Source organism: Aquarana catesbeiana, linkage group LG06 (genome assembly GCF_042186555.1).
Source record: "Aquarana catesbeiana isolate 2022-GZ linkage group LG06, ASM4218655v1, whole genome shotgun sequence".
Classification (NCBI taxonomy): Eukaryota; Metazoa; Chordata; class Amphibia; order Anura; family Ranidae; genus Aquarana; species Aquarana catesbeiana.
Genome location: NC_133329.1, coordinates 245,478,804 through 245,500,187, shown reverse-complemented (window position 1 = coordinate 245,500,187; position 21,384 = coordinate 245,478,804). Strand labels below are relative to the sequence as shown.

At 43.9% G+C, this 21,384-nt stretch overlaps 1 protein-coding gene across 2 annotated transcripts in view; it reads right to left on the bottom strand.

Annotated features, from left to right (window-relative positions):
• The window catches only part of VPS16 (VPS16 core subunit of CORVET and HOPS complexes), a 265,631-nt gene that overhangs the window by 219,009 nt on the left and 25,238 nt on the right, over positions 1–21,384 (bottom strand). For both annotated transcript variants that reach the window (XM_073633127.1, XM_073633128.1), the window contains one exon: positions 20,271–20,399. In XM_073633127.1, coding sequence (XP_073489228.1) covers positions 20,271–20,399 — 129 coding nt within the window. The remainder of the gene's footprint in view (positions 1–20,270; positions 20,400–21,384) is intronic.

Genomic DNA, 21,384 nt, shown 5'->3' with positions numbered 1-21,384 from the left:
GTGCACCAAACACTACACTAACAGTAGAACACACTAGGCACACATTTCACCCCCCGATCACCCCCCTGTACCCCCTGTCACAGTGACACCAATAGCAGTTTGTTTTTTTTTTTAGCATTGGTGTCAGTTTGTGACACTTAAAAGTGGTAGGGCAGTTAGTGTTAGCCCCCTTTAGGTCTGGGATACCCCCCTAACCAAGGTTAACCCCTTGATCACCCCCCGTCACCAGTGTCACTAAGCGATCGTTTTTCTGATCGCTGTATTAGTGACACAGGTGACGCTAGTTAGGGAGGCAAGTATATAGGTTTGCCGTCAGTGTTTTATAGCGTCAGGGACCCCCATATACTACCTAATAAAGGTTTTAACCCCCTGATTGCCCCCTAGTTAACCCTTTCACCAGTGATCACCGTATAACTGTTACGGGTGACGCTGGTTAGTTCATTTATTAAAGTTTCAGGGCACCCACCGTTTATTACCTTATAAAGGTTTAACCCCCTAATCGCCCGGCGGTGATATAAGTTTTAGGGTCAGATAAGGTCTGCGTCGCCCCAGGCAGCGTCAGGTTAGCGCCAGTACCGCTAACACCCACGCACGCAGCATACACCTCCCTTAGTGCTATAGTATCTGAACGGATCAATATCTGATCCGATCAGATCTATACTAGCATCCCCAGCAGTTTAGGGTTCCCATAAACACAGTGTTAGCAGGATCAGCCCAGATACCTGCTAGCACCTGCGTTTTGCCCCTCGGCCCAGCCCTGCCCAGCTCACCCAAGTGCAGTATCGATCACTGTCACTTACAAACACTAAACACACATAACTGCAGCGTTCGCAGAGTCAGGCCTGATCCCTGCGATCGCTAACAGTTTTTGTTGGTAGCGTTTTGATACAGTCGCTAACAGTAAGGAGCTTTTTTGCCTGTGCGTCTCACTAGTGTACCACTAAATTTAGATGGCAAAATGGCAAATCGAAGGTACACTAGTGAAGAGGCCTACACGTTTCTGAGCATGACAGATAGTGAAGAGGAAGTCACTCATCTGTCAGATTCAGGCTCAGAATACGATCCTGTAGAGGACAGCGGCTCCATGACAGATAGCTCTGACGGAGTTGTGGTCCCTGCCAAGGTCAGGCGTACCAGACCCCGAACTTCTTCTGTCCTTGATGTGCAAGAACTGCAGGTCCCTCGTATGGAGCAGAGCAGTACTAGCGCCGCTATTCCTTCTGGTGAACTGGCAAGCACCAGCGGCCTAGTACACCCTGGTTGTACATCCAGCACTGCAGTAACACTTGGTGACGTGGCGAGTCCCATAAGTGCAGTTCAAGCTGGCAAGCACAAGTAGTGTCCCACTGCCACCAAGAAGACGAACACAGGCCCGTCGTGCCCATAGTGCCCTTCCTGCTGCATTCGCCAATCCGAATTGGGAACCCACCACTTCTGCAGCACCCGTATTTCCCCCATATACTGGCCAACCCGGCATTCATGTGCAAACAGTTGATTTTACGCCACTGGATTTTTATTCGCCGTTTTTCACCGAAGATCTCTATAGATCTATTGTGGACCAAAGCAATTTATACGCTGGTCAACACATCGCCACTATTCCCCAGTCCTCCCTTGCCAGAGATTGGAGACCAATTACGGTCCCCGAATTTAAGCTCTTTCTGGGCCTTTCCCTCAACATGGGCATAACTAAAAAGAGTGAGTTGTGGTCATATTGGTCCACTGACCCAATTCACCATATGCCCTTGTTCTCTGCCTCCATGACCAGGGCACGATACGAGCAGATTTTGCGGTTCATGCACTTCAACAATGAACTCTGTCGTCCTCGTGGAGACCCTGAATACGATCGGCTCTACAAAATTCAGCCCCTCGTAAACCACTTCAACCAACGTTTTGCAGACTTGTTTACACCCCATCAAGTTGTCTGCGTTGAGGAGTCCCTGATTAAGTTTTCTGGCCACTTGTCATTCAAACAGTATCTTTCCAGCAAGCGTGCCAGATACGAGGTCAAGATGTATAAGCTCTGTGACAGGGCCATGTAGTTTTATGGTTTACGAGGGCAAAGATAGTCACATAGAGCCGACAAACTGCCCTGACTACATAGGAAGCGCTGGCAAGATTGTGTGGGGATTGGTGTCACCCTTACTCGGAAAGGGGTACCACTTGTACGTGGACAATTTTTAGTCACCTTTTTGATCAACAGATTGGAGCATGTGGCACCGTGCGACTTGTAGATTCCCGTCTTAGGCTGGGGGAGAGAGCCTGCTTCAAGCGTAATAACTTGCTCGCTATGAAGTGGAGGGATAATAAGAATGTTTTCATTCTTACCTCCCTTCATGCAGACACGACGGTCCAAATTACTACGGCGACTGGTGTTGTGGAGAAACCCCTCTGTGCCCACGAATATAACCAAAATATGGGAGGGGTGGACCTCCATGACCAGTTGTTGGAGCCGTACCTAATTGCCCATAACGCCAGACGCTGGTACAAGAAAGTGTCTGTTTATTTCAATTGGCTTTGCTGAATGCTTATGTGCTATACAGAGCTTCAGGACGGACTGAATCCTTCCTTAAATTCCAGGAAGAGATCGTCAGAGCCCTTCAGTATCCAGATGGTGCTCCACCTCACCTTCCCCAACCAAATGCAGTAAGCTGGCTGCATGAGAAGCATTTTCCTTATGTCCTCCCGAGTACCCCTACCAAACGAGCCCCCCCGAAGAAGATGTCGTGTCTGCAGCAAGCGCAGATATAGGCGTGACACCCGGTATTATTGTCCCTCCTGTCCTGACAATCCTGGTCTATGCATTGGTGAATGTTTTGAACGCTACCATTCACTAGTTGAGTATTAGCGTAGGGTACAGCACTGCACAGACTAGGCACACTAACACAGGGTCTCCCAAGATGCCATCACATTTTGAGAGACCCGAACCTGGTACCAGTTACAAAAGTTATAGTTGCAAAAAAAAAAAAAAAAAAAGTGTAAGTAAAAAAAAAATAAAAATCACAAAAAAATATAAAATAAAAAAACAAAAATAGTTGTCGTTTTATTGTTCTCTCTCTATTGTTCTGCTTCTTTACTGCAATGTTTTATTGTTATTATGTTTTACCATGTTTGCTTTTCAGATATGCAATTTTTTTATACTTTACTGTTTACTGTGTTTTATTAACCATTTTTTTGTTTTCAGGTACGCCATTCAGCTGCAGAGCGGATTTATTTATCTTGGCAGCAACATCGTTTGCTCCCACGATACATAAAGCCGTGACTCCAGCGCTGTCGGAGGTGATTTCACCACCACAGTTACATACTTCAGCATATATGCCGAAGCGTGGTGGCAGCAGTGAATGGAGGAACGATTTGCTCCTACCTTTTGCTGGAGGACGCCCCCATGCTTCGGCATATATATATTTTAGGCACAGGTTGCGTTAAATGTTTTATTTTTTACTATGTTTTTTTTGTATTTGCTTTGCAGGTATGGTAAGTCTTACTGTTATACTGTAATGTTACTTTGTTTTATTGTTAACCATTATTTGCTTAGCAGGTACGTCATTCAGTTGCAGCGCAGATTTATTTATCTTGACAGCAACAGCGTTTGCTCCCAAAATACAATCAGCCATGACTCCAGCGCTGTCTGAGGTGATTTCACCACCACAGTTACATACTTCAGCATATATGCCGAAGCTTGGGGGCAGCAGAGAGTGGAGGAGCGATTTGCTCCTAACTTTTGCGGGAGGATGCCCCCATGCATCGGCATATATATACGGTGCATGTATGCCCATCATTAGAAGTGGGTGGATGAAGGGAGGTATTCTAATGGTGGGCATACCCACCGATCAATCCCTTTTTTTCGTTCACAGGCTGCATGAAAAAAAAAAAAAAAAAAAAAAAAAAGTTTACAATATATGCCCAACAAGGACCAGCAACGTACTGGTATGTTGCTGGACTTTGAGTGGTTATACCAGAATGATGCCTGCAGGTTTAGGTATCATCTTGGTATCATTCTTTTCAGCCAGCGGTCGGCTTTCATGTAAAAGCAATCCTAGTGGCTAATTAGCCTCTAGACTGCTTTTACAAGCAGTGGGAGGGAATGCTCCCCCTCCGACAGTCTTCCATGTTTTTCTCTGGCTCTCCTGTCCCAACAGGGAACCTGAGAATGCAGTCGGTGATTCGGTCAGCTGACCATAGAGCTGATCAGAGACCAGAGCGGCTCCAAACATCTATGGCCTAAGGAGTACCTGTCACTACCTATTGCTATCATAGGGGATATTTACATTCCCTGAGATAACAATAAAAATTAAAAATAAAAAAATAAAAAAATGAAAGGAACAGTTTAAAAATAAGATAAAAAAAAAAAAAATAAATAAAAAAAGCACCCCTGTCCCCCCCGCTCTCGCGCAAAGGCGAACGCAAGCGTCGGTCTGGCGTCAAATGTAAACAGCATTTGCACCATGCATGTGAGGTATCACCACGAAGGTCAGATCGAGGGCAGTCATTTTAGCAGTAGACCTCCTCTGTAAATCTAAAAATGTATTTAGTTTGTCGCCACTGCACGTTTGTGCGCAATTTTAAAGCATGTCATGTTTGGTATCCATGTACTCGGCCTAAGATCATCTTTTTTATTTCATCAAACATTTGGGCAATATAGTGTGTTTTACTGCATTAAAATTGAAAAAAAAAGGTGTGTTTTTTTCCCCCAAAAAAATGTGTTTGAAAAATCGCTGCGCAAATACTGTGTGAAAAAAATAAATGAAACACCCACCATTTTAATCTGTAGGGCATTTGCTTTAAAAAAAAAATATATAATGTTTGGGGGTTCAAAGTAATTTTCTTGCAAAAAAATTATTTTTTCATGTAAACAAAAAGTGTCAGAAAGGGCTTTGTCTTCAAGTGGTTAGAAGAGTGGGTGATGTGTGACATAAGCTTCTAAATGTTGTGCATAAAATGCCAGGACAGTTCAAACTCCCCCCAAATGATCCCATTTTGGAAAGTAGACACCCCAAGGTATTTGCTTAGAGACATGTCGAGTCCATGGAATATTTTATTTTGTGACACAAGCTGCGGGAAAAAGACACATTTTTTTTTTTTTTTTGCACAAAGTTGTCACTAAATGATATATTGCTCAAACATGCCATGGGAATAGGTGAAATTACACCCCAAAATACATTCTGTTGCTTCTCCTGAGTACGGGATACCACATGTGTGAGACTTTTTGGGAGCCTAGCCTAGCCTAGAAACTGTGATAGGTAGTGAGGAGTGAAATCAAAAATTTACGGCCTTAGAAATCCTGAAGGCGGTGCTTGGTGTTCGGGGCCCTGTACGCGGCTAGGCTCCCAAAAAGTCCCACACATGTGGTATCCCTGCAGAATGTATTTTGGGGTGTAATTCCACATATGCTCAGCATGTTTGAGCAATATATCATTTAGTGACAACTTTGTGCAAAAAAAAAAAAAAAAAAAAAAAAAAAAAATAATAATAATTGTCACTCTAAGCTCTATTTGTGGGAATAAAAGTACACAAATTTAGTTTGGGTACAGCATTGCATGACCGCGCAATTAGCAGTTAAAGCGATGCAGTGCCAAATTGTAAGTGCTCTGGTCAGGAAGGGGGGTAAATCCTTTCAGGGCTGAAGTGGTTAAAGTGCATAAACTGCAAGATCTGCTCTTATCTAGCCCTGGTCATGGAAGCAGAGAACAAGGGCATATGGAGAATTGGGTCAGTGGACCAATATGACCGCAACTCACTTTTTTTAGTTATGACCACGAGGAGGGATAGGCCCGGAAAGATCTTAAATTCGTAAACCGTAATAGGTTTCCACTCTCTGGCAAGAGTCAAATGGGGATTAGCGGCGATAAATTGACCAGCATTCAAATTGCTTTGGTCCACAATAGATCTATATAGATCTTCCGTGAAAAACAGCAAAGGGGTTAAACCTTTATTCGGCAATATATGGGGGTACCTTATTGCTATAAAAAGACTTGATGGTGAAACGAACCGACTAACGTCACCTGTGACACCAATACGGCGATCAGAATATAGAGATACAGAATATATCTGTACACTATATTAGTGACACTGGTGACGGGATGAAAGGGTTAACTGGGGGGTGATCAAGGGGTTAAACCTTTATTAGGGGTTTAATGGGGGGGGAACCCTAGACCTACTCCTAACTGCCCTAACGCTGTTTAGTGTCACAAGTGACACCAGTACAGCGATCAGTGAAAAATCTGAAAACTGCACTTGGTGACACAGTGACAAGGAGTGAAGGGGGTGGGGGCGATCGGGGGTCGAAAAGTGTGCGTACATGTACTGTGTCAGTGTAGTGTTGGTGCAACTCACTTTTAGATGTCCTCTCTCCTCTCTCTGGAACCGAAAAGGGTTCTACAAGGGGAGATTACATCACTTCTTCTGCCTGTGTTTACATTCACAGGCAGAGGACAGTTTCTCATTCGCCAGAACTGATCACCAGGTCCAGGCCAGAAATCATTAGCTTGGGCCTGGAAACTGATCGGTTCTGGAGCGAATCCAATTACCACGGGGACGCGATCAATTTTCAGCTCGCTATGGTCCAGTCACATGACCTGGCTCCCCTGTGTCAGTCAGCGGTGGCTGCAGGGAGTGCCAATCACAGAGAGAACATAGGATCCTATGAATGATGTCACTGCTCCAGGCTTTACCAGCCATTGTCGAGCACTCTCTCTCCTTTTCCCTGCAGCCACTGATGGCAGACATAGGGAATGAGGTGACTGGACCAGAGGTGTTAGGAGGGTTTAGCATGAAATTCTACTTTAATGAACTGAACTGAAGATCGTCCTCAATGACTTCCAACCTTTAGGCTGGGCATATGTTAGAAGTTTTTCTTTCAACCCAGTGGGCTGAATATAAAGAAACAGGGATCACCATACTAACACAAGCAATATCAGTGCAGCGTTCTCCCCCCACTGTGCTATTGTATTCTGGCAGGGAGACAGCCACCCCCCTCTACCAGAACACACTGATCAGTGCTTGAAGCTGCTGGCTGCCAGCACTGATCAAATGCTGGATTTCCAGCATGCCCTTTCAACAAAAGCATGTCCAGAGACTGGCTTCTGTAAAAACAACGAAAGGCAGCCGCTCCTACAGAATCGTTCAACCCCGCTTCCTCCTCACTGGCTGTGATTGACAGCAGCAGGAGCCAATGGCTCATGCAAAGAGAGACCTGGGAGAGCCTTAGGTCTTGTGCACATCGATGGATCGAGATCGGGCTTAGGTATGTATTAGGGAGGGCTGAGGGGCGAGCTGCACACTGACTTTTTTTACCCTCAGCCTATACAGCCACTTTAAAGTGACACATAATATCCTTATTCTCTAAAAATAATCCATACACATTCACTACGTAATGGCCCTGTAACCACTTGCCGACCGCCGCACGACGATATACGTTGACAGAATGTCTCAGGCAGGCATATGGGCGTACCTGTACATCTCTGCCTCCCAGCGGGCGGCCCCCCCAATGCCTGCGGCGGTCGGCTTCGTTCCAAGAGCGATCCGTGCTGAGGGGGAGGCCACCGATTCATGGCCATCCCCTCGCGATGGCTCCTGACGAATGAGAAGCTTCCTCTGCCTCTTTCGTTCGTGAGCCGTGGAGAGAGGACGTGAAAAAGTGAGTTGCACCAAAAGACCACTAACACCAGTACACATAGGCACACAAATCTCCCCCCGATTACCCCCTGCACCCCCAGTCACAGTGTCGCCGATTGCAGTGTTAATTTTTTTACTGATCACTGCATTTGGTGTCACTTTGGTGACTGTTAACAGTGTTAGGGCAGTTAGAGGTAGGCCCCTTTAGGTCTAGGGTACCCCCCCCCCCCAACAAAGGTTTAACCCCTTGATCGCCCCCCAGTTAACCCTTTCACCCCGTCGCCAGTGTCACTAAGCGATCTTTTTTCTGATCGCCGTATTAGTGTCACGGGTGACGCTAGGTAGCCAGTTAGTTATTTAGGTTCACCGTCAGCTTTTTATACGTTACTTGCCTCCCGCGGGCGGGAGGTCCGATCGGACCCCCCCCGGTGCCCGAGGCGGTCAGCTTCTGTCCCGGAGCTACCAGAGGTGAGGGGGAGGCCATCCATCCGTTACCACCACCCCACCACGATCGCTCCCAGCCAATGACATTCTTCCTCTGCTGCTGTAATGTAAACAGCGGCAGAGGAAGTGATGTCATCTCTCCTCAAGCCGGTCTTTTCGTTCTGGCGCCGAGGAGAGAAGACATCAAGTAAGTGCACCAAACACTACACTAACAGTAGAACACACTAGGCACACATTTCACCCCCCCTGTCACAGTGACACCAATAGCAGTTTGTTTTTTTTAGCATTGGTGTCAATTTGTGACAGTTATAAGTGGTAGGGCAGTTAGTGTTAGCCCCCTTTAGGTCTAAGATACCCCCCTAACAAAGGTTAACCCCTTGATCACCCCCCGTCGCCAGTGTCACTAAGCGATCATTTTTTTGATCGCTGTATTAGTGACACAGGTGACGCTAGTTAGGGAGGTAAGTATATAGGTTCGCCGTCAGTGTTTTATAGCGTCAGGTACCCACATATACTACCTAATAAAGGTTTTAACCCCCTGATTGCCCCCTAGTTAACCCTTTCACCCATTGTCACAGTGATCAACGTATAAGTGTTGCGGGTGACGCTGGTTAGTTTGTGTTTTATAGCGTCTAACCGCCGTTTATTACCCAATAAAGGTTTAACTCCCTGATCCCCCGGTGGGTGATATCAGTTAGGTTTTAGGGTCAGTCAGGGTCTGCGTCGCCCCAGGCAGTGTTAGATTAGTGCCAGTACCGCTAACGCCCACGTACGCAGCATACACCTCCCTTAGTGGTATAGTATGGAATGGATCAATATCTGATCCGATCAGATCCATACTAGCGTCCCCAGCAGTTTAGGGTTCCCAAAAACGCAGTGTTAGCGGGATCAGCCCAGATACCTGCTAGCATCTGCATTTTGCCCCTCCACCCAGCCCAGCCAAGTGCAGTATCGATCGATCACTGTCACTTACAAAACACTAAACACATAACTGCAGCATTCGCAGAGTCAGGCCTGATCCCTGCGATCGCTAACAGTTTTTTTGGTAGCGTTTGATACAGTTGCTGACAGCCTAGGAGCTTTTTTTCCTGTGAATCTTACTACTGTACCAGTAAATTTAGAGCCCAAAATGGCAAATCCAAGGTACAGTAGTGAAGACGCCTGCACATTTCTGACAGATAGTGAAGAGGAAGACACTCATCTGTCAGCTTCAGGCTCAGAATACGATCCTGTAGAAAACAGTGGCTCCATGACAGATAGCTCTGACAATGGAGTTGTGGTCTCTGCCAAGGTCAGGCTTACCAGACCCCGATCATCTTCTGCGGTTGTTGAGGTGCAAGAACCGCAGGGCTCTCGTATGGAGCAGAGAAGTACTAGTGCAGCTCATCCTTCTGGTGAGCAGGCAAGCACCAGCGGCCTAGTGCACCCTGGTCGTACATCCAGCACTGCAGTATCACGTGGTGACGTGGCGAGTCCCATAAGTGCAGTTCAAGCTGGCGAGGTGGCAAACACAAGTAGTGTCCCGCTGCCACAAAGATGACAAAGACAGGCCCGTCGTGCCCATAGTGTCCTTCCTGCAGAATTCGCCAATCCTGGTTGGGAGCCCACCACCTTGTAGCACCCGTACTTCCCCCATTCACTGGCCCACCCAGAATTCAGGTGGAAACAGCTGATTTTACGTCACTTGTTTTTCACAGAAGATCTCTATAGATCTATTGTGGATCAAAGTAATTTGTATGCTGGTCAATTCATCGCCGCTAATCCCCAGTTGTCCCTTGCCAGAGATTGGAAACCAATTACAGTTTCCGAATTTAAAGACCTTTCTGGGCCTAGTTAAAATGAGTATGTTGCGGTCATATTGGTCCATTGACCCAATTTACCATATGCCTCTGTTCTCTGCCTCCATGGCCAGGACACGATACGAGCAGATCTTGCGGTTCATGCACTTCAACGACAATGAACTCTGTCATCCTCGTGGAGACCCTGGATGTGATCGGCTCTACAAAATTTGGCCCTTGTAAACTGACGGGAGGGCCCGTGGAACTCAGAATCCCTTGGAAAGTAGGGGGATGCCCTTGTTCCAGCTCCCCATACACCTCTTATGTCTAAGTCACCCTGTGCTATCCTGGCACAGGGTGAGTGAGAAAATATATCTTGGACTACTTAAAATGGGACAGTAATATATTTGTCCACAATATCTCCCAGGATGTATGTAGAGACTATTCTTGGTTTGATTGATTCTGAACTCAACCTGTTAATTGAGTGAGCTGATCACATTAGCCTCCAGGACTGGCTAGGAGACGAACAGTCTAGTCTGGCTTACCACAGGTTGTAATGGTATTCCACACATGTTTTGTTGTTTGTTCTAATTAACCCTGTCTTGATGTTTATGGTAATGTGTATTGAATAGTCACCTAGTCTGGGTAAATGATTTAGTAAACTAGCTCATGTTAACTAGGTTACAGTTGTATTGTTAGAGGAGGTTCCAACGGCATATAAAGTCTTGTAATTTTGATTCTAAATAAAATAGTCCATGTTAGCAGTGAAGCAAGTGTCGCCTAGTTTTGTGCTTGGAAGCGTTTGGAATATCTGATATCTGTATCCAGATTACAAGGAAGTGGTATACTGACGGAAGCACTCAAGCGGAGTGTGGGACGTTCCGTGACATAAACCACCTCAACCAACGTTTTGCAGCCTGGTTTACTCCTGATCAAGTTGTCTGCGTTGAGTCCCTGATTAAATTTTCTGGCCACTTGTCTTTCAAACAGTATCTTCCCAGCAAGCGTGCCAGATACGGGGTCAAGATGTATAAGCTCTGTGACAGGGTCACAGGCTATACAAATAGTTTTATGGTTTACGAGGGAAGAGATAGTCGCGTAGAGCCGGAGAAATGCCCAGATTACATAGGGAGCGCTGGCAAGATTGTGTGGGACTTGGTGTCACCCTTATTCAGAAAGGGGTACCATTTGTATGTGGACAATTATTACACGAGCGTGCCACTTTTTAGTCACTTGTTTGATCATCAGATTGGCACAGTGCGACCTAATCGCCGGGGCTTAACCCAGCGGCTTGTAGATTCCCGTCTAAGGCTGGGGGATAGAGCCTGCTTCAAGTGTAATAATTTGCTCGCTGTGAAGTGGAGGGATAATAAGAATGTTTTCATTCTGTCCTCCCTTCACGCAGACACAACGGTCCAAATTCCTACAGCGACTGGTGTTGTGGAGAAACCCCTCTGTGTCCACGAATATAACCAAAATATGGGAGGGGTGGACCTCCACGAGCAGTTGTTGGCGCTGTACCTAATTGCCCGTAAGGCCAGATGCTGGTACAAAAAAAGTGTCTGTATACTTATTTCAATTGGCTTTGCTGAATGTGCTATACAGAGCTTCAGGACAGACTGGATCCTTCCTTAAATTCCAGGAAGAGATCGTTAGAGCCCTTCTGTTTCTAGACGGTGCTTCACCTCACCATCCCAATCCAAATGCAGTAAGCTGGCTGCATGAGAGGCATTTTCCGTATGTCATCCCCAGTACCCCTACCCAACAAGCCCCCCAAAGAAAATGTTGTGTCTGTAGACAGCACGGATATAGGCATGACACGCGCTATTTTTGTCCCTCCTGTCCTGACAATCCTGGTCTTTGCATTGGTGAATGTTTTAAATGCTACCATACACTAGTGGAATTTAAGCATAGGGTACAGCACTGCACAGACTTGGACACACATTCTCCCAAGATGCCAACCGAACGGTTACAGTTACAAATAAAAGTGTAAAAAAAAAAAAAAAAAAAAAAGCAAAAATAGTTGTCATTTTATTGTTCTCTCTTTCTCTATTCTCTCTATTGTTCTGCTCTTTTTTACTGTGTTCTATCCTGCAATGTTTTATTGTTAACCATTTTTTTGTTTTCAGGTACGCCATTCAGCTGCAGCGTGGATTTATTTATCTAGACAGCAACAGCGTTTGCTCCCACGGTACATAAAGCCGTGACTCCAGAGCTGTAGGAGGTGATTTCACCACCACAGTCAGTCAAAAAAAAAAAAAAAAAAAAAAAGCATATATGCCGAAGCATGGGGCAGCAGGGGTGGAGGAGCGACTGCGAACTGCTCCTAACTTTTGGGGCGGATGCCCCCATGCTTCGGCACAGGTTGCGTTAAAAAATGTTTTATTTTTTACTATTTTTTTTTGTATTTGCTTTGCAGGTATGGTATGTCTTACTGTTATACGGTTATGGGTTTTTTTTGTTTTTTTTTAATTATTCATTTTTTATTCATTTTCCAACATATCCATTAAAACATACTTCATATCATTAGTATTCATGTATTATCAAAATAGATACATCCTTATCATTGACAACTCTTTCCCCTCTCAAAACAAAACAAAGAAAAAAAAAACACCCCAATAATAACATACAAACAAATGCTTCCCTTTTCCCCTCTCCTCTCTTCTTTCTCCCCTACTCAAATAATACCTCTCCCCTCCCATCTCATCTCTTCTTCCAAATATAATATGTTCGCTGTGCTTTACAACCCCCATCCACCAAAAACACACACAAAAAAAAAAAAAAAAAAACAACCTATATACAAAAGTTGTTATATTAGGAGGCTTCTTGGGCCAACTCAAACCACTCTTAAACACAAAACACAATATCTAGGAGTACTATAGGAGGCTTCTATGAGCCATACATCCCTCTTATTAAGTGATTATATACCCCATCTTCCCTTTACTATATCTGTTCCAACTATCCCCCCTCTTCTGTGCCCCCATTCCTTCCTAAGTGTTCTATCCCCTCCTATTTCCCCCCACCCCTTATCCCTTCCCAGTATTTAATCCCATTTTACAGAATATCATGTGTACCACTCTATACAACTAAAAAAAAAAAAAAAGTGAAAAGAACAAATAAAAAGGGAAAAAAGAAAGAGAAAGGGAAGGGAACACACACACACACACACACACACAAAAAAAAAATTCAACAAGGTTATATATTCCCCCCTCAGGGACACCCGCATCTGAACCCAGAGACCATAGAGCTCTTTGATCTATCCAATCTCTATAGAGCAGAGCACCCATCCTGCCCATATTTTAATGTGTTTATCCTTCCTGTCTTTCACTGCGTGCACCCATCTTTCAGCCTCCATTATTGAGTTAGCCTCCTTCTTCCAGTCCAACAAAGTTGGACATCTAGTTTGTTTCCATAGCCTGGGTATTAATAGTTTGGCGGCATTTAATAAGTGTGGAATAACACTTTTCTTATAAGATCTAATAGACATTGAAGTTCCATGAAACAGAAAATTCCAGGGCGTCACCTCTATTGGTCCGGAGGATAACCTTTCGACCCATGGAGCAATCGCTTCCCAAAACACCCTTATCCTAGGGCAAGACCACCATAGGTGGAGAAAGGTGCCTTTTTGTCCACACCCTCTCCAACATCTGGCGTCTGCCATCTGGAACATCTGTGCTATTCTAACTGGGGTCCGATACCACCTAGTCAAAAATGTATACGACATTTCTTGAACCTGCAAGCTTATAGACGTAGAATGCGTCAAGTCGATAAGCTTCTTAATTTGTGCCGTGGTAAAATTTTGTCCTAATTCTCCTTCCCTGATAAAATATGGAACCGTTTGGTTTTGTGTCGCGAGAACCAATCTATACATCTGTGACAACAAATGTCTTTCACTGGATGTATTTACACACATAGATTCAAAAACAGTAAGAGAGTTTGAAGGTCTCATCCAGGGTTTCAGTCTACTGAAAAAACACACCAACTGATGGTATCTCCACTCCTCCATAGGTAACTTCCGCATTTTCAATGACAAATCTCGCAGGGGGGTTAACATTCCATATGGAGCGAATTTGCCACATGTCGTGTCCCCATCCCTCCCCCAGGCTCCCAAAAATCCAACCTCCTCCCCCGAAGGAAACCATGGGTACCCTGCCAATGGGGTCAGAGGGGATATTCGGGGGGCATAGTCCCCTGATTGGTTTAGTTTATCCCATATCAATAGAGTGCTCTTGGTTAATGGTGACGTCCATTTTGAAACAAAACAAAACAAAAAAATCTTCCAAGGGAAAAGAAATACCCCCTCCCCCACCCCAATATTCCACTCCATGGAATATGTACTAAACGATAAAGAAGTCTGAGAGGGGGTGTCTCCCCCCCTTTTGGACCTTTCCATCTTCCTACTACACTGCAGGATATCAAGTCCCTTGTATCGGACCTGGCCTAATGAGTAACCTACACCAATACTTCCATACATTAGTATATATTCCTCCACCCCGGGCATCATAATACAGTCCCCTTTATTTATAACTACATCTGGCTATTAGTCCCCTCTATAGGGGCCTTTTACTACCATCCCCCACTAAGATTAATTAAAGAGGCCAAAAATATATACAGTATAGGGGGATAACACCCCCCCCGAAATGAGGATGGGGAGAGAAAAGTAACAGGAAAAGAGAAAAAAAAAAAAAAAAGGAAGAGAACACGTATTCATATAATATTCAAATGGTTCACCTTAACACCTCTATTCTCCTAAATAATATCTTACTCCCACCCCATCCCCACCCTCCATTACATAACTTCATAAACACAAACCTGAAGAGACACGTGGTACTTTATCAGCCATCTTTGCAGTCCTCCCCTAATGTTACTTTGTTTTATTGTTAACCATCATTTGCTTAGCAGGTACGCCATTCAGCTGCAGCGCGGATTTATTTATCTTGATAGCAACAGCGTTTGCTCCCACGATACATAAAGCCGTGACTCCAGCACTGTAGGAGGTGATTTCAAACAAAATGGTGCATGTATGCCCCTCATTAGAAGTGGGTGGATGAAGGGAGGTATTCTAATGGTGGGCATACCCACCAATCAATCTCTTTTTTTCGTTCAGACCACAGGCTGCATGAAAAAAAAAAAAAAAAAAAAAAAAAAAAAAAGATTACAATATATGCCCAACAAGGACCAGAAACATACTGGTATGTTGCTGGACTTGGAGTGGTTATACCAGAATGATGCCTGTGGGTTTAGGCATCATCTTGGTGTCATTCTTTTCAGCCAGCGGTCGGCTTTCATGTGAAAGCAATCCTAGCGGCTAATTAACCTCTAGACTGCTTTTACAAGCAGTGGAAGGGAATGTCACCCACCCCCCCACCCCCAACCGTCTTCCATGGTTTTCTTTGGCTCTCCTGTCCAAACAGGAAACCTGAGAATGCAGCCTGTGGTTCCGCCAGCTGACCATAGAGCTCATAAGAGACCAGAACGGCTCCAATCATCTCTATGGCCTAAGAAACCGGAAGCTACGAGCATTTCATGACTTAGATTTCGCCGGATATAAACAGCGCCATTGGGAAATCAGGAAAGCATTTTATCACACCGATCTTGGTGTGGTCAGATGCTCTGAGGGCAGAGGAGAGATCTAGGGTCTAATTAGACCCTAATTTAAAAAAAAAAAAAAAAAGGGGAGTACCTGTCACTACCTATTGCTATCATAGGGGATATTTACATTCCCTGAGATAACAATAAAAATGATAAAAAAAAAAAAAAAAAAAAAAAAAAAAAAAAACACCCCTGTCCCCCCCCCTGCTCTCGTCGGCGTCGGTCTGGCATCACATGTAAACAGCAATTGCACCGTGCATGTGAGGTGAGGTATCACCGCAAGGGTCAGATCGAGGGCGGTAATTTTATCAGTAGACCTCCTCTGTAAATCTAAAGTGGTAACCTGTAAAGGCTTTTAAAAATGTATATAGTTTGTCGCCGCTGCACGTTTGTGCGCAATTTTAAAGCATGTCGTGTTTGGTATCCATGTACTCGGCCTAAGATCATCTTTTTTATTTCATCAAACATTTGGGCAATATAGTGTGTTTTAGTGCATTAAAATAAAAAAAAAAATAAATAAAAAAAAATAAAACAATGCGTTTGAAAAATCGCTGCGCAAATACTGTGTGAAAAAAAAAAAAAAAAAATTAAACACTCACAATTTTAATCGGAAGGGCCTTTGCTTTAAAAAAAGATATAATGCTTGGGGGTTAAAAGTAATTTTCTTGCAAAAAAAAAAAAAAAAAGTTTTCATGTAAACAAAAAAAAAAGCATCAGAAAGGGCTTTGTCTTCAAGTGGTTAGAAGAATGGGTGATATGTGACATAAGCTTCTAAATGTTGTGCATAAAATGCCAGGACAGTTCAACCCCCCCCCCCCCCCCCAAATGACCCCATTTTGGAAAGTAGACAACCCCAAGCTATTTGCTGAGAGGCATGTTGAGTCCATGGAATATTTTATATTTTGACAAAAAGACAATTTTTTTTTTTTTTTTTGCTCAAAGTTGTCACTAAATGATATATTGCTCAAACATGCCATGGGCATATGTGAAATTACACCCCAAAATACATTCTGTTGCTTCTCCTGAGTACGGGATACCACATGTGTGAGACATTTTGGGCGCCTAGCCACGTACGGGACCCCGAAAACCAAGCACCGCCTTCAGGCTTTCTAAGGGTGTAAATTTTTGATTTCACGCCTCACTGTCTATCACAGTTTCGGAGGCTATGGAATGCCCAGATGTCTACTTTCCAAAATGGGGTCATTTGGGGGGGTTTTGTGCCATCTTGGCATTTTATGGCCTTCAAAACTGTGATAGGTATTGAGGAGTGAAATCAAAAATTTACGCCCTTAGAAATCCTAAAGGCAGTGATTGGTTTTCGGGGGCCCCGTACGTGGTTAGGCTCCCAAAAAGTCCCACATGTGGTATCCCCGTACTCATGAGAAGCAGAAGAATGTATTTTGGGGTGCAATTCCACATATAACCATGGCATGTGTGAGCAATATATCATTTAGTGACAACTTTTGGGACAAAAAAATTAAATATTCAATGGGCTCAACATTCCTCTCAGCAATTTCCTTGGGGTGTTTACTTTCCAAAATGGGGTCATTTGGAGGAGTTTTGTACTGCCCTGCCATTTTAGCACCTCAAGAAATGAGATAGGCAGTCAAACTAAAAGCTGTGTAAATTCCAGAAAATGTACCCTAGTTTGTAGATGCTATAACTTTTGCGCACACCAATAAATATACACTTATTGACTTTTTTTTTACCAAAGGCATGTGGCTGAACACATTTTGGCCTAAATGTATGACTAAAATTGAGTTCATTGGATTTTTCTTATAACAAAAAGGTAGAAAATATAATTTTTTTTCAAATTTTTCGGTCTTTTTCAGTTTATATCGCAAAAAAATGAAAATAGCAGAGGCAATCAAATACCATCAAAAGAAAGCTCTATTTGTGGGAAAAAAAGGACGCAAATTTTGTTTGGGTACAACATTGCATGACCGCACAATTACCAGTTAAAGCAGCGAGGTGTCAAATTGTAAAAAGTCCTCTGGTCTTTTAGGCAGTCAAATGGTCCGGGGCTTAAGTGGGCAATTCATTTTTCATTAAATAAATTTCTTAGGCATCATTCCCACGAGGCGGATCTGCTGCCTCGGAGTCGGCCTGCTCAGCAGGAGATCTCTCCGTTGATCTCCGCTGAGCCGGCGGATGACAGGTCCCTCTCTGCTCACTGAGCGGGGAGGGGATTGTCCAGCGCCGCTGCTGCCTATGGTGAGATCGGACGAAAAACGGACAGCATGTCCGGTTTCATCAGTACTTACCCGATCTGCCAGCGGCGGATGCGAACTTAGGGGCATCAGTCTGCTTTTAGCGGATCGGACGTCAGCGGACATGTCCCTGCTGACATCCGTCGCTCCATAGACTAACATGGAGCGCCCCTTCAGGTCTGCCGTCAAAACTGACAGGTGGACCTGAACGGTCCGACTGTTTGAAAGGGGCCTTACTGTGTTTTTCTATTTCCTTATAAGGTCATCTATGAGCTGCCCCTTGTTTGCAAGGAGCAGTGCACATTAGTTGCAGTCAAGTGCACTACTCTATGTACACTACAGAGCTCATAGTCCATCTCGGAAGCAAGTAAGGCCTCTTTTCACACTACGGACTGATCGGGTCTTCCTGTCAGTTTTTCAGGCGGACTCAATTGGAGCCTCCAGTCTCCTCTAGGGAGTGGCGAGTGACAACAGACATGTGTCCGACACCCGCCAACATCCGATCCTTTTTACTAAAAACAAACAAACAAACAGAGGATCGATCTGTTAGCCATCCATTTGGCAGACTGGATGGCAGTTGGGTATAAATGGTCCATTTACATCCAACTACCAATAGAGAGCAGGTAGTGTCTGTGTCTGCTCTGCATAAGCAGAGCGGACATGGACCAGCGGACAGATTACCCGTTGAGCAGGCAGACTCCAATGAAGCCTGCCCCTTGTCGAAGTGGCCTAATAGATGGTGGCTACATTTCTACATACAGAGGGTCCATGGAGAACAAAAGTAGAAACCCTCCAACAGAAAGTTGGATCCCCGGCAGCAAAAAATAAGAATAGCTTATGAAGTTAAGAATACATACTTAAACTGATTTTTGTTTAAACCAAAGTTTTGTGTCACTTTAACCACTTGCCGACCGCTGCACGACGATATACGTCGGCACAATGGCATCGGTGGGCAAATGGGCGTACCTGTACGTCCCCTTTAATTGGCAGGGTTAGTGGGTGCACGCGCGCCGTGTACAGCGTGACCATGCCCGCGGCACCTGGGGACTCAATGTCGGCATGTCTGCTGGTGTCCCGCGATCGTGTCACGGAGCCGCAGAACGGGGAGATGCAAACAAACAAGGCATTTCCCCGTTCTACCTAGTGACATGACAGGGATCTACTGCTCCTTGTCTTCGGGAGCAGTGATTGCTGTCATGTCAGTGGTAGCCCCCCCCCCACAGTTACAATCACTCCCTAGGACACACTTAACCTCTTGATCACCCTCTAGTGTTTAACCCCTTCCCTGCCAGTGTCATTTACACAGTAATCAGTGCATTTTTATAGTACTGATCGCTGTATAAATGACAATGGTCCCAAAATAGTGTTAAGTGTCCGATGTGTCCGCCATAATGTTGCGGTCATGATAAAAATCACAGATCGCCACCATTACTAATAAAAAAAAAAAAAATAATAAAAATGCCATAAATCTAGTCCCTATTTTGTAGGCACTATAACTTTTGCGCAAACCAATCAATATACGCTTATTGCGATTTTTTTTTTACCAAAAATATGTAGAAGAATACATATCAGCCTAAACTGAGGAAAAAAATTGTTTTTGTTAATATATTTTTGGGGGATATTTATTATAGCAAAAAGTAAAAAATATTGCTTTTTTTCCCCAAAATTGACGCTCTTTGTTTATAGCGCAAAAAAAAATAAAAAAATAAAAAACGCAGAGGTGATCAAATACCACCAAAAGAAAGTTCTATTTGTGGGAAAAAAGGGCGTTAATTTTGTTTTGGTGTAACCTCACACAGCCACGCAATTGTCAGTTAAAGCAATTCAGTGCCGAATCGCAAAAGGTGCTCTGGTCAGGAAGGGGGGAAAATCTTCCGGGGCTGAAGCGCATAAAGGACCCCCAGACATGCTAGATCTAGAGTGATAATATCATATATACTGGATACTTGCAGCCCAGAAATTTCATATGAGAAATAAGGAGATGGTCACTGCTGTCCCCTACATATGACAGTGCTAGCTGCTTGACTGTCATGCTGATGCTCTAGATTTTCCAGTTTCTAAATACTGGCCCTATTAAAAACAGCCGATTAAAAAACATTTTCTGAAGGTGGTGAGCAATGGCAACCTCTGTATTGCTCTCACAACAGGTGTACGTTAAGAAACACTGTCCACTATATTCACTAATGTTTAATAAGCTGGCATAGGAGATGTCTGACACCAAACTGGCTCTCCTTGCAATAGCAATTGACTCCACAGCATTAATGTGTACACTCAGTCAAAAACAAGGAAGCCTGCTTATGGGCATGACAACCACGTGGAAACCCAGAGGATTAATGGATCAATTCCTGTACATCTAACTCCCATCCCCTTTGATATTGATGGCCAGCCTCTGACATAGGTTTTTTCCATTGTATTGTAAACATTTATCTTTATCAGTGGTTAAATGTATACCGAGATTATCCCCATAAGGGGCTTTGCGTTTTAGATTGCAGGAATAATGCACTTTTTTCTAAAAATAATATTAACACCTTGTTCACATCAGATGCACTGAGTTATTGTACATAAAAAAGTCTACTGTACTTTTCTGATGTGAATACAGTCTGACATACAATTAAAGTGTAAATTACATACTTACATTTCCCAGGCTAAAAGAACGTTTAAATACACAAAATATGTCGTATATTAATACAGTTCCATCTTCCTGAATACACATTAGATCTTCAGATACTGTCCATCCCAGGTGCACCACTTGTCCACTCTTCCACTACAATTAAAAAGAATACCAAGTACAATTTTATATAATTTGTAGATTTTCCACTAATCTACAAATATGGATGTTTAATAAAACAGTACAAATATAATCATGTAACATAAAAAGCCATTTGAAAATAACCCCGTCATTATTAAAAAAAAAAAAAAAAACTACAAAGACGACTTTCAGTACCTGTCCTACCTCCCGTCCCCTGGATCTTGGTCCTATTTAGCAGCTTCAGCCTACAGGAAAAATCTTCACATCTGCCCCTTCCTGGGAGAGGCAGATTCCTGCATCCTCTATTGCACCCAGTGTTTCCATGCTTTGGCCCCAACATCACTACTGCATGTACAGAAACTGACATTTGTTTTTTATTTCTCTGAATTTTATGTACGAAGATTTGCCCTATATTCAGGGAATTATGCAGCTCATTCATCAATACTGAATTGATTCAAAATCTGCATTTTTTGTACAGATCATACAAATCTACAATGAAATATAAAGCAAATAAAAAAAAAAAAAATGACAAACCAGCAATTCTCCTAAACATCAATCACCATGTGTAAAAGCAAATAAAAATCTGCAGTACAACAGAGAACATCATAAAAAGAGTATTATCAAAATGCACAATGTGTCACACTCTCTGCTGTAAAGGTTACAACAGCAATAAAAACACAATGGTAAACCATTTGCATTGAGCTAAGAAAAAACAACACTGAACTGCTGATTAGGGATGCACCGATACCGGTATCGGTGCCGATACTTGGCATTTTCGGAGGTATCGGTACTCGTGAAAATTCACCGATACCAGAAACCGATACTGGAAGTGACGTCAGCTTGGGCGGAGCTCGGGAACCGGATATGGTTGCGGCCTCTCCACACGGCAGTGAGTGCAGTTTCCCTCATGACAGACATGTGTTTTGCTGCTGCGTCTGCTACATGGCTGCCCCACATGGTGAGCGTCCTCCTTACACTATGTCCCCTCATGAAATTTTAT